The sequence below is a fragment of the Rhamphochromis sp. 'chilingali' genome (genome assembly GCF_963969265.1).
Source record: "Rhamphochromis sp. 'chilingali' genome assembly, chromosome: 9".
Lineage (NCBI taxonomy): Eukaryota > Metazoa > Chordata > Actinopteri > Cichliformes > Cichlidae > Rhamphochromis > Rhamphochromis sp. 'chilingali'.
In genome coordinates, this window is record NC_137936.1 from 37,226,133 (window position 1) to 37,239,779 (window position 13,647).

Sequence of the window (13,647 nt, forward strand, 5' to 3'; positions counted from 1 at the left end):
GCAGAAACACAGTCTTCAAAACAGAATCATTCAATCTTTGATCGCCTAACGCTGAGCTGCCATTCTAAACCTGTTTTGGAGGCTTCATTCTCTCGCAGAAATCTGTTTGTCTCGTGGCTCGTATCAAAGAATTTTATCTGCGTTCTGCAAAACAGTTTGTCACTGTGCAAATAAACTCTGTAACTGACAGCGCACATTGTCCCGCCACATGTAGAGCTTGTGTTTCATCATCCGGGGACAAAGCCATCAGTCTGGAACTAATCTTTGTATGTGGTTCCATGTGGACAGATGAGAGGCGTTGAGGAGGTACATCCTGCGACTGAGAGAGCGTTTCAGCTTTAAGTACGTAGACTGCGTGGGTTTCCTTGGCCTCCTGATGTCCCACGATGCCCCTGAGCATGGTTGTGTTTAGTGGACAAAGTGAAATGTCTCTGGCTGCCAGCTCCGTTTGAATGACCATACAAGGCATCAGGATTTTCTTCAGAACTGAGAGATCAGTCAGGAAAGAAGATTACAGGAGCCTCTTTTAGATCTCTCTTTCTTCTTCTATCACGTTCTTTCTCAGTGTCTTTTCTCTGTCTGTCAGCAGTTAAGTTTCTTTTCAAACTTTGTCTTTCTCAGCATTTGTATTCCTTATCTGACTCTTTTTCACTCCCTTAATCTTCACATTTCTTCTTCTTTTCTGGCTACTTCTCACTCTTTCCTTCCTTCCTCCTTTCATTTCGTCTCAGCCCACTAACAGAGAGAGGGTACTCTAACAGACCTCCCTCAGGTCTCCTGTCCGTCCACTCCTCCCTCTCCTCCTCCGTCCTTTCTCTCTCTCCCCCCTCCTCTCTCCCCTCTTCTCTCTCTCATTCCTCCTCTTCTCAGCCAGCGCAGATAAGAAGGGGGCAGAGGCAATTCCCTTCAGCCACTTCTAAAACTGGAGCCACCAGAGAAGAGTGGGAGTACAAAGATTTTTAGCTCTTCAGCTTCACAGACTGTTTGGACACAACTGCTCATCATCTTCACATTACTTCTGCTTTTAAATTTGTAGCTTTGGGTTCTTCCATTTTTTTTGCAGAGTGGATCTGGATCTGCACCTGATACCTTAAGGAAAAAACATGCAACAGCTGATCAGTTGAGCTAATATATGAGCCCTAAAAAGTCTTTATTACCTTGAAGAACCCGGCCTCAGAAAACACGATTACGACCAAACAACGAAGACAGAGGAGGGAGGAATCCTTGGACATCGTCACCACAAATGAAGGAGACCATTCAGTGTGAGGCCAGAGATGCTTTCGGCTTTCTTTTCCAAAAACTGTGATTGAAACAGAGGAGATCAAACTAACGACAGAACACAGACGTTTTCCTAAACTTAATCGGGGTCAGAGTGTGAATGAGCTTCCTTTGACCCTCTTCTGCACTGAGAAATAAACAATTTCATATAATTAAAGAGAGTGTCATGAAAGGCTTAAGTCTCAGCCGGGGGTTGCTGGTCCTTCTGCTCCTTTGGACTTTGTCAGCTGTCATTGATGCAGGCAGCGCAGAACGAGGAGTATCTGGAAGAAGGAGAGGAGGAAGTGGTGGCGGCGCCGGCGAGAAAAGGAGGAAGTTGCACCGCATCCAGCACGGCCAGTGCAGCTACACCTTCATCCTGCCAGAGCTGGACGGATGCCCCGGTGGAGGGTCACCATCACAGACGCAACACTATGGTGGCTTTCAGGGCGGGCCGGGTGTCGTTCAGAGAGACTCGCCGCCTGCTGACAGCGAATGGTCGGCTCAGAAACTGCAACACCTGGAGAGCACGATGGAGAACAACACACAGTGGCTGCAGAAGGTAAGACACAAACTGGCTTCTTATCTTTCCATTAAAGGTCACGTCAACATAAAGTTACAGATTTATAACAGATGTTGAGAAAGGGAAAAGAAAACTGTGTTTACGATCCTGATTAACTCGGGAGAAATGAAAGTATTCACCAGAAAACATCTGTAAAACTATACAGGAACTTTCTTTTCTTGTGTTTTCCCACAAATACCACAACATAATACCAATGGGTACATTCATAACAGTGGAATCAAAATAACACGGTGATTAGAGACTGCAAGTATCAAGAGAATGTGTGTGTGTATTTGTGTTACCACATATGATGATGGGTGTGTTATCATGGAGCACTGAACTCTTTGATAGGAAGAAAAGCATGAAAACCATCCAGTGAGTGGTAATGTCAGAGCAACTCGGGATTCCTCCGACACACACCGCTCGAGCTCCAGCAGCTGTGTGATTTTCAGCAGAAACCGTTTAGGTTTTGGTGTGTGGTGATCTGTGGGCCAGAGATCAAAGTTCCAGGTAATCACTCTGGGACATGTGGTGTCTGCTTCCAATCAGGAGAAAAACAATGAGCGTGTTCCCTTCTGTTGTCCTTACAAACTACAATTCTGTCTAATCTAATCTACTTTCAGCTGAGCTTTGGTTGCGCAGTCAGCGCTGTAATTGAGCTGTAATTGAGCACTTGTAATGCCATTGTTCCTCCATTACCTCACGTTTGTGCTGCAGGATTGATGCAGAAATCCTTGCTGTATGATGAAATTAAGCATTCATCCATTACATTTCTTATCATGTTACCACTTTCCCAGTTTTTCTTTCATCACAGATCATAGCTTTGGTCTTTTTCAAAGTACGGGCTGCTGACTGAATCATCATTCTGAATCATAGGACGCAAAAAGTAACTTTACATCAATACATCATAAAATTACAAAGTCAACAATACAAATCAAGAGAGAGAAAAAAGTGAAATCTTTAAATCCCGTGGTAAAGTGAGGGTAACATAGGAGGATCTACAGGAGGGAATACTGATGTGCACATCAGAGGTAATGAAGAGGCTTCAAAATCAGAAGCAGAATCTTAAAATGAAGCAATATTTTGCAGGCTTCCAATCAAACTGCTGGAGCACAGCAGTTATATGTTCAAGAAATGGCATAAACAGTTTCGAACAATTTGAAGTCTATGGAGACTTTTGTGCAGTAAAGCAGAGAGGACAGAATTACAATAATCAATCTAAGATGTAACCAGCACATGTACAAGAATAGCAGTACTGCTAGCTGTGAGGGACGGACACAACCGACTGATATTACATAAGCAGAAATATCCAGGCTGTGATTATTGATATGTGTTTCAAAATTTAAGGTGGTATCGAAAACTCGACTGACATCTTAACCTGGGATGAAGGAGAGATCAGAGAACTGATGATACAAAGAGAATTACCCAACCAATCGTTTACAAAAAGACTTTTAGTTACAACAAGAAGAGTCTCTGTCTTCTCACTCTTTAATTTAATATGCTTCTTACTTTGGTGTTGGTTCCTAATCTGCAGCCAACAACATTCAGATCAGTGTTTGTGCCAAAACTGTTGGAAGCATCAACACTGGTAGCCACAGGAGGGCGGACCACAAGAAATCCACCTCTGCATGCTGCTGATTCTCAGACCTTAACGTGTGGATTGGTTTTCTACAGTTGCCGTCACAGCACCACTTTGGTGGAAAAGAGGATTAAGACCAACTGTGCTCAGTGGAAGGTCAGTCTGTTCTCACTTGGGCGACCGTGGCTCAGGGGGTTGGGAATCGCATCTGTAACCGGAAGGTTGCCGGTTCGATCCCTGGGCTCTCTGTCCTGGTCGTTGTGTCCCTGGGCAAGACACTTTACCCTACCGCCTACTGGTGTTGGCCAGAGGGGCCGATGGCGCGATATGGCAGCCTCGCTTCTGTCAGTCTGCCCCAGGGCAGCTGTGGCTACAACTGTAGCTGCCTCCACCAGTGTATGAATGTGAGAGTGAATGAATAGTGGCGTTGTAAAGCGCTTTGGGTGCCTTGAAAAGCGCTATATAAATCCAATCCATTATTATTATTATTATTATTATTATTACTCGCAGATTTGACGCCCTGCGATACTCACAAGGTGCTTTTTGGCGTTGAAGCTGTGATGTCATAGTGAGAAAAGTCTTGTTTCTAGTATCTTGAACGGGTTCTGCGGTCGTCATACGATTACTTTGCAGGTTGCGTGTTGTAGCCGTGTACTCGCTGCAGTGTGCTTTTTTATCGTGGTGTTGTTGTTCCTTCAGCCTGCTGCAGAGTACAGTGAACTTCACACTGAAGTGAAACTGAGTGTTTAAAAACCGTGAAACGTGTTTACTGCTGACACTTATTTTTAGCTTTGTTTTTTCCCCATACTTCCCCCAATTTGTAAACTCTGCTGTTCCTCTCTTTCCTGTTCTGCCCCTCTTTTCAACCAATCAGCTTTTATCCGACACACCCAGGTCGAGCTGCATGGTGTTGGGTTTTTGGGGCGACTGCATTTAAGCATTTTAGAATCGGTTGCGTCCCCGTTTGTGTAGGTTTTATGCTCTATACTGAAACTATGTTAAATGCATCATCTCTTTCAGATAAAATGTAATAAAGAAATCAAAAGTAAAAGTGAAACAACACAAAGCTCTCAAACTGGAAATGAACTGCAAACTCTTGGTTGCACAACACTGATGAACTGATACGGAGAATGGATGACTGAAGAAGTTTCCTTTGGTTCCCTTATTCAAATATACCAATCAAATCAATTTCATGTACTTACACAGTTTGTATTTAAATCTGAGCTGTAAATTTTTTCATCAATCTTCTACCCAAATATGAACTGGATCCCTTTAAAGACAGACCACACAGCATCTTCCTGGGTTTACCTCTCTCCTCCATCGCCTCCAGTCAGTCGCCTGCTGATGTGCAGATTGAAGTGATTTGGCTGCAGCAGGAGATGTTGATCCATTAAATAAGATTAGCTAAAGAAAACATTTCTAAAGGGATCTGCGTGCAGGGAGTTCCCATTCATCATCATTAGAATCATTTAAAGCTTTCGTAGAATGACAGCAGCTGCATGAATAACGCTGCTGTCTTGGCAGATTTATTTAACTTTCTGAAGACGTTGGCTGCATCCGTCACGGCCACCGCAAAGTTGAAATGTGCTGCTAATTCTGTGGAGAGAAGAAAAATCTGCGACTTCCTTAATGTATCACAATTCACATAATTTTCAAACAGGCTGGTATCCTAATAAATTTAGGAAGTGACTAAAGAGCCTTAAACTTTGGCCCGCTTAAAAAAAGTTGTTTCAGCTGGCTGTTAGTTAGCATGCTGATGTGTCAGACGCAAAACCAAAGTGAGGTGGTGCAAATGGTCTCGAGGAAAGAGCCGCAGAGAAATGGAGGTGAAATTGAGGTAAGTAGTTTAGTGAAAAGAGGATTTTTGTTTGGAAAACTCAAACAAAGGTAGACTGTCTGGTTCCCAGTAGCAGATCTTTGAGTTCCAGTCTTTTACCAGAACCACCATCCTGCTGTACTTCCAGAGTAATCCTTAATATTCTGCACTTTAACATATGTCATAATTTCACCTTTATTACTATTTATTGATGTGAGAAAGTTAAGCAAAAATGTTATTTAGCACCAAATTACTGACGTCAGTTGTTGATTTATAACTAGACTGTCAGATTTCAGTCTTTGATACGTAGCAATGATCAGATGCCTTACCATCACCTTGGCTAAGAATTTAACTTTGGTGGAGTAAGTACTCGTGGCTTTGTCAATGGTTGCTCCGTGTACACTGACAGCATTGGTTATTTCCTTATTTGACAAAAGCCGGTGCTTTATCATGTTATTTCTAATCATTTCAGAGTAATTTTATCTATTTTAATTTATGCTTCAAACATTTTTAGGGATGCAAAGAAACTCATTTCAGAGGAAAACCCCTAAATATTACTGGAAAAGGTTTATCAAGCCCACGCACATGTTAGCAGGTTTTTCCCGTTCAAACAGAGCACATGGCTGAACTCTCAATGACTTTATCTCCACTAAATCTGCTTAAATCATGTCAGTGACTCCACTGATCTTTCCTCAGTAGATCATTTCCCAATATCAGAGCCCTGACTGCCAAAACTAGCCGAGCCTCTGAAACAGACTAAAGTCCCGTGCATGTGCTATTAAGACTTAACGGGAGACGCTGCTTTGTAGCTGCCAGCTGATCGCTGCGTACACTTTAGCAGTGGTATTACAAACTGTTTAATGTTTTCAGAACGTTTGCTGCACCTGTTTTTAGTGAACAAATGTAAAATGTACTAGTGCCAGTGTATTTTACAGTTGCATGGTTGGGCTTTTTTTATTGGCGCTTTATTATTAATATTAGTGTTATTCTTTTAAAAACGGTTAAATCCATTTTTCAAAGCCAGCTGAACAAAAAGAAATAATTGGAAGAAAATGAGTAAAAGTGCCTGTGCTGAAGAAAATGCCTCTTTTTAGAAGCAGGGATGTGGAAAGATCATTTCTCTGTCAGTTTTTTCATAAATTGTTTGGGGGTTTTTTGGTGGGGGGGGGGGGGGGGGGGGGGTGTCACCTGTGTTGTGCACTCTTTACGTGTCTTTAATGGTGGTCACGTGATCAAAATTTGCACCTTTGCAACCTGCTGGAATACCAAGGGGTCTTTGAATCAGATTTCCTCATTGTAACAGTTTAAAGCAGATCTGCTGCGATTACAGTGGATACATTAAATTGTGGCTTTAGATACATTCCGGTGTAAATGGAGCGACTAAGAGTTTTATCGTTTCTGCTGCCTACCATAGTTGAGTGTTTCTTTTTTGTTTTCGTGGTAGCTGTTGGAGGGATGGAATTGCTTTCTGGAAGGCTGTTAATCTGACTGTAAATTCAGTGTTTCGTTGGATTAACCCTCTGAGAGTTTTCCAACGTCTTCAACGAGGCTTGTGTGTGAGCATGTGTGTGTTTGCCACCCACAATGTTAAAGCCCGGAGGAGACTCGGGTCAAGTCCACAGCTGAGGTCTGCAGCACCCCGACAGGAGATCAACAGTGACCTTTAACCTTAGGGGTGGAGTTAGGGTCAGCTGTTGGGATCTAATCGGTGTCTCACTTAAGAACATCGGTGCAAGCTGTCACCTTCACCTCATCTGAGCTTTAATTCAGTTCAGTTAAAAGATAATGTCTCCACTTTCTTTCTTCTTTGCTGACTTTGTCTCCGTTTCTTGTCCTCCCTTCAGAAAGATAAACCATCAAAGCATCAACGAGTCAAAGGTTCAGAGTTAAAGTAAATTTCCTAATCATAAATTAATCCTTTGAACAAACAGATTTTTATGTTGTGCATTGAAACCAAGACTTTGAAGTTGGTGTTAATTAGAAACCAATACCCATTCAAAAGTATTTAAAGTCTCCTGCAGAAGAAAACACTAAATCAGGTTTCAAGAGAACAGATAATTAAGTGCACAGCAATAACGTTTAAGTTTTTATCTACAGAAAGTACAGGCAAAAAAACAAAAACAAAACACTGTCATGAGTAGAAAAGGAGGCACATTAGCTAAAACACAACCTAAAGTGTCTTAGCCCTGCACAGGAGCAGCGTCCGTCCTCCTCGGCGTTGATGTTCTGGGCCACATGGACCTTATTGCTGACTTCCAAACTATATAATTTTATTTTTGAATGATGGTGGTGATGGCTGCTCACTGAGTCCAGTGATGGTCACTCTGCTTTGGACTAACAGCTGAATATAAATGATGGCCATTGCTGCTGTGAAGTGCATCCATCCAAATGCTGATATTTTTCTTTTAATTTGTCACCTTCCTGTAATAACATCAGTGTTAAGTTGCATACAGCCGAGGTTTCTACTGAACCACAGCTGTGTTGCTTCTAAATCACAGAGCTCGGTCGAAGCACAGAGAAGTATCTAATTCCCCCAACCCTCTTAACTGACGCACAGTGGACTCACTCTATTTGTTCAACTCCTTCTCAGTATTTGTGTATTCAAAACTCCTCTCTCGGGGCTCAGGAAGTCACAAATCAAAACCTTAAAGCTGTGGTCTGTAACGTTGGTTAGATCCAGACTGCAGAAGAGGCAGCTGCTCATGCAGTGTTGCAAGAAGATGAAATGGCATCAGTGAACAGCTGTGAGCCAACAAACCTGACTTCACCATGCCACAGCAGTGGGTCATTGAATCTGTTAGGTAGTCTACTGTTCTGTTATAACAGCCACACCACAAACAGAAACTGATTTAATTACAATTTCTCGACCAAACGGCAACTAACTGGTAAACGTAGTTGTGACCATTATCATTAGCATTTCCACTGGCTAGCTTTAATGGTATAAATGAAGAATAGAGATAAATAGTCTTGCTGTTTTGGTCCTCTATATCTTTTAGATGTCTCATCCTGTAGCCAGACTGACTCCAACTCTGTAGTCTCGGACTAGACTGGGACAATCGTGGCTCAAGAGTTGGGAGTTCGGCTTGTAATCGGAAGGTTGCTGGTTCGAGCCCCGGCTTGGACAGTCTCGGTCGTTGTGTCCTTGGGCAAGACACTTCACCCGTTGCCTACTGGTGGTGGTCAGAGGGCCCGGTGGCGCCAGTGTCCGGCAGCCTCGCCTCTGTCAGTGCGCCCCAGGGTGGCTGTGGCTACAATGTAGCTGCCATCACCAGTGTGTGAATGTGTGGATGACTGGATGTGTAAAGCGCTTTGGGGTCCGTAGGGACTAGTAAACTCAGGGCACTCACTAGTGATTGTGTTGGAAATGCTGCACAGAGCTCTGGCACCTTCGCTCTGGACCTGGCTCTGTTTTCTGTTTCCGTCCTGGCAGAAATTATGGATCAATCCTGAAGAAATATTAATGTAGGACCTTCAACTTAAGCTATCAACAGCACTAATTATAATCAGTTTGAATGAGCAAACTGACCCAGACAGAGCAGACTCTGACACAACAGCTCTGGTTTGAAGTTTACTAACGTGGTCTCGAAAAGCAAATTCAGGTTGCTTCTGCAGGTTGCTTATGAAAAGTTAACTTTTATATTTTATTACTGTTTTATATTTCTGTGAAACAATAAAGAACAATAAAATATTTCTTGAATCAGGTATTGTACCTAAAAATTCTTCTTATGGCTTTTATTTATTCTTTAATCTTTTCTATATGAATAAAATAATGCACACTTTTCTTTACCGGCAACAGTAAACTGCAAATGTGTTTATCTCAAGTGTTACCACTCACTCAGACACTGTTTGGCCTCTGCAGCCGTTTGGTGGTTTTCTCAAAATCTGGTCTGTAAACAGAAGTAAGTGAGGTAGTTAACAGGGGGCTTGTTTAGTTTTCTGCCAAATGACTGACTTCAAATGAAGCCGTGCCTGAGAGACGAAGAGAACGAAACAGGAAAGCCACTGTGGTTAGATCACAGCACGGTTATCAACTGCTGCCACTACCATGCCATGCTTTGATGTGGTCAAAGGTTCTGCTGATGATAACCCTCTGCAGAGAGACTAAGCCAGAGCAGCAGCAGCTATGAAAAATGTGGTGGGATAAGACGGAGAAAGTTTGATTTTATAGCAAAGGATAAATATTTTATTAGTCATGCTTCACTATATGAGCCTGAGGATTGTCCTGGAGCATAAAATTATGTTTATTAAGTCAGCATGACATCAAATGTTATTTCAAAATACTCTGCATTTATGGAAAATATGAATTTTTTATTGAGAAATTGGCTCAAATTAAAATACTTCATATGGCCTCCATTATGAGCTGTTTTACAGGCCAGTTTATGATACATGTCTGGAGCACGTAGCTAGTGAATGTTTCCATTAAATTTAAATAAATTATTAGAAACATTTTATCAACAGCAGCACGCATCTTTGCAGAGTGCTCAAATACTTCAAAGTTGGGAAAACAAACTCTTTATATGCGTATAAGTATGTAAATGTGCAAATAAAGACAAAAACAAAAAGTTGTGTCAATTAGTTTCCAGATATTTTATCCCGTCATGAACACCTTTAAAAGAATATCTGCATAGTTGTTTATGTTTGTTGGTAAATATTTAGACTTTATTCATAAAAATAAAATAAAATCACAGCTTTTGAATTACTTTAACAATAAGTCAAGATTTGACTCACAAGTAAAAATCCAAAGAGAAAATCCAACCTGGAACTGTGAGCTGATACATGATCAGATCATTGATCATGATCAGATCATTGATCATGTAGCACGTGGCACCCTGAGCTATGGTACCAGTGAGATGGGTTTCCAGCCCAAATCCGACATTCTCAGTGTGAAGTGTGCAGTGTGGGCACTGTTACTCAAAAACAGTAACATATTACACATTCCGCATTACTTTTCTGTACTGCAGTGCGTTACCTAATTACTATCCAAAGGAAGTAGTTTGTTACACTACTCTGTAACTTACTTTACTTTTTATGGCATTACTCAATAAAATAGCCTGAAACGCACTGTCAGATAATGACACTATTAAGAACCTAATACAAGTAATAACATTATTGTTATTGTGATGTCATTACTCAAGCCAGTATAGTTACATTACTACTGAAACATGTACAGTAATGTGTTACTTTGGGAGACATTATACCTGACAGTGCTGCTGTGGAAGGCCAGATTAAACCCAACCAGTCTGATAAACCTTACACACCCACCCACTTTTGTCCCAGTATGGACTTTTTGGCCCCGAGCACAGTGACGCTATCTATCAGTGACCAAAGGAGACCTGGTGTGTGACTAGACCCACACAGGCAGAATCTGATGGTTATCTGACGCCACGGGAAGAAACGCGCCACACTCAGTGACTCTTTGTCGTGCTTCATTGAACAACATGTCTGTACAGTTTAAAGTGTTTTCTGAACTCAAAACATGTCCTGGACGCACAGCCAACGGGGTAATAACAAACTACACTGAGGAGCTTTCACGAGTACTTTTTGATCTTCGCTCAGAGAAACACCTGGTCTTTGAGCTACTGCCCTGTGCTCCATCATCCTTCACAGCCACACATCAAACAGCTCTGAGCAGACCCCACTGACAGCAATAATAACAGCGTAATGACCCCCATTATCTCCCAGTCAGCCTCCTTCAGTCTAAACACAACTGCTGACAATTCGGCTCTTATTGAGCTGCTACTTGTTCCTAAATACATCGTTAACATTGCAGCGATGTTGAAAGACTCTTATCTGATCTTTAAGAGGACGCAATAACAAATATCTCAGAGGAAGTAAACGTTGCTGATAATCGATCGATGATTCTGTGCTTTAACGTCATAGTTTCAGTTTGTGGTTTTAATCTGAGTAATAGATGAGACATCAAAGACTTTGTGAGGAGATTAAGTTAGAATATTCAGCAGCAATGGAGTTTTTTTATGACCTCACTATTATTGGATTTGTATGACCAATATAGCATATTTGTACGAGGGCTGCAAGAGTATCAAATTTTCACTTCATTGTATCGTAGCTGATAGAACTAAGAACATGAATACTTTAAAGATTTCTATACAAAATGTGAATCATATTAACAATTTGACCGTTGCTTGTTTTGTCCATCAGTCCATTTTCTTCGTGTTGTCCAATTCAGGGTTACGCTCAGCTGGAGCCTGTCACAGTTGCCATAGGACAAGGATGCTAACTGATCACAGCAAGACAGACAACCACACACCTACAGCCAGCTTAGAATCAGTAATAAGATAAGATAAGATAAGATAAGATAGAACTTTATTAATCCCTCGGGTGGGTTCCTCTGGGAAATTCGACTTCCAAAAAGCACAGCAACGACCGAAGTTACAATTAATTATATATTAATTAATTAATTATATTATATAATAATTAACCTTACATGTATGACTCTGAGCTCACACATGGGGAGAACATGCCAACTCCAAGCAGAAAGACCACAGCTGACCAGTGGACTCAAACCCACGACCCTCTTGCTGTGAGGTGATGACGCTGACCACTGCACTACCGCAAAGTCTTGTGGTTTGTCTTTTCTGGCAAATGAATAATTCTTGAAATGCGAGTGGAAGGGAGTGAAGGGAAACCCTTTAACTAAAACTGTTCAGATGTTTACAGAAACAACAATGTCTCGATTATTTATGATATTATCATGTGTGCTATGAAAACAAGAGCGCTCAGAGAGAATAACTTCCCCTGAAGGGTGAAGGCTATACTCAAACTGTTTTATGCTGTCGTCAGCAGAAAAGATGTCAATATTAAAATCCCCGATAATGTGCGTTATTTTCCTAGACCATTACTGCTGATGTCAGCAATGTTACATGGATATCTAATGTGGTATATTCATATTTTTGTGTCATTGTCATTGTCATTTTAAGACATGGACGCGTGTTGTCAGGCTCAGGAGAGACTTGGAGGCAGACCGTCTTAAAGTTTCACAATTTATTTACACACAGACACTAAGTGCAGATATATACAGGTGAGGGGGTACGGGAAGAGGGTCTCCGGGGAACACTGGCACGGGAAGGGGACACACGGGGCTATGTACACAATCCTTCGCTGATGCTCAGGTTAGCTCGGACTCCGGCTTTAGCTCACCAAACGGCGGTCCTCAGGCTGACGAGAAATCTGGCACAGGGAGGAAGAACAGGTAAGCTGCGGCACGAAAGAAACTCGTGGAAAAGCTCAGACTTGCAATGACACTGACGAGTGTTACACAATAATCCAGCGAAGAAGCGTTCTCGGCAGCCGCCTTAAGAAGTGAACGTGGTGATGAGACGATTGCTTGCAGGTGTCTGAGCCAGGGGCTGGAGTCGTCATGACTACGCCCCGGTAGAGCGAGAGACGCAACACAACAGAAACACTTGTAGCCATACAGAGTCAGCCGAGAAGGCACAGGGTCATGACACGTGTTGTGTTTTTGGGGAAACTTTATGGTGTCATTGTGACATCATAGAGTGATGTATTGAAAAAGTAAAACGCAGGTTGTACAGCTCTATCCATGCTCTTCCATATGATATGTTAATCTATATGGTTTCTTGAAATGTATCATTTAAGGTCAACTTTCTCCTTGGGTGGTAACAGTGAAGGTCAAATGTTTATCCAACCTAGGTACTGGTGTCTCCCGTGGCCTAGTATTTGGAGACAAAGTATCTGAATTTCAGGAGCGGGATCACGCCTCCAAACACGCTCCTTTTGGTTTTTATCTATACGTCCCGCCAGTTCTACAAGCTGTTTGTTCAGGTTTATGTGCTCCACCCTCCCTCCCCTTTTCAATTCTTTAACTTCTTCACTTCACTTATTTAATACATGTGGATCTACCAGGCCTGGGAACCACCGCCAACCCCCCTCCAGGCTTTCCCCAAACCGCAGCTCAATTCATGTCCAAGCCCTTTATCGACTAAAATGCTCTGTTGTTGGTGTCGACCATCACACAAAACAAACTGACTAAATGACATACACCTTTCCTTCAGGAGGAAAAAGAAATCTCTAAGGATGACATCTGGGACCTTGAGTTTGCAGAATACGATGTTATTTTGTCAGATCACTTCTGTGTCTCATGATTATGCACAGGGTTTCCTCTGGTCTTGTTGTTTCAGTTGCGTTTTGGTGTCTCAGTGATAATAACCGTTTTAGAGAGCAGCACTAACATCAGGAGGATGGAGCGGTGAGTGTGGCCTGAGCCCAATTAGTGACTATTTGAAATCTTGCCGTGGTGTTCTGCCGTCTGTCTTCACATCTGTGCGAAGGCCTCAGATTAACAACTTTGGGTTCTTGTTTCCGACTTTGCTCCCCTGTTGAGAATAATTGGGAAATGATTTTTGTAGAATTGGCTGCAGTGATGGGAATCTTTGGGAATGCTTTTACCACAAT

General features: G+C 42.1%; 1 protein-coding gene across 2 annotated transcripts in view; it reads left to right on the plus strand.

The window, feature by feature from the left end:
* The first annotated feature begins 1,341 nt into the window (after window positions 1–1,341).
* The window catches only part of angpt4 (angiopoietin 4), a 71,488-nt gene continuing 59,182 nt past the window's right edge, over window positions 1,342–13,647 (plus strand). For both annotated transcript variants that reach the window (XM_080891606.1, XM_080891607.1), the window contains exon 1: window positions 1,342–1,819. In XM_080891606.1, the coding sequence (XP_080747732.1) occupies window positions 1,445–1,819 (375 nt within the window). In that variant the 5' untranslated portion in view covers window positions 1,342–1,444. The remainder of the gene's footprint in view (window positions 1,820–13,647) is intronic.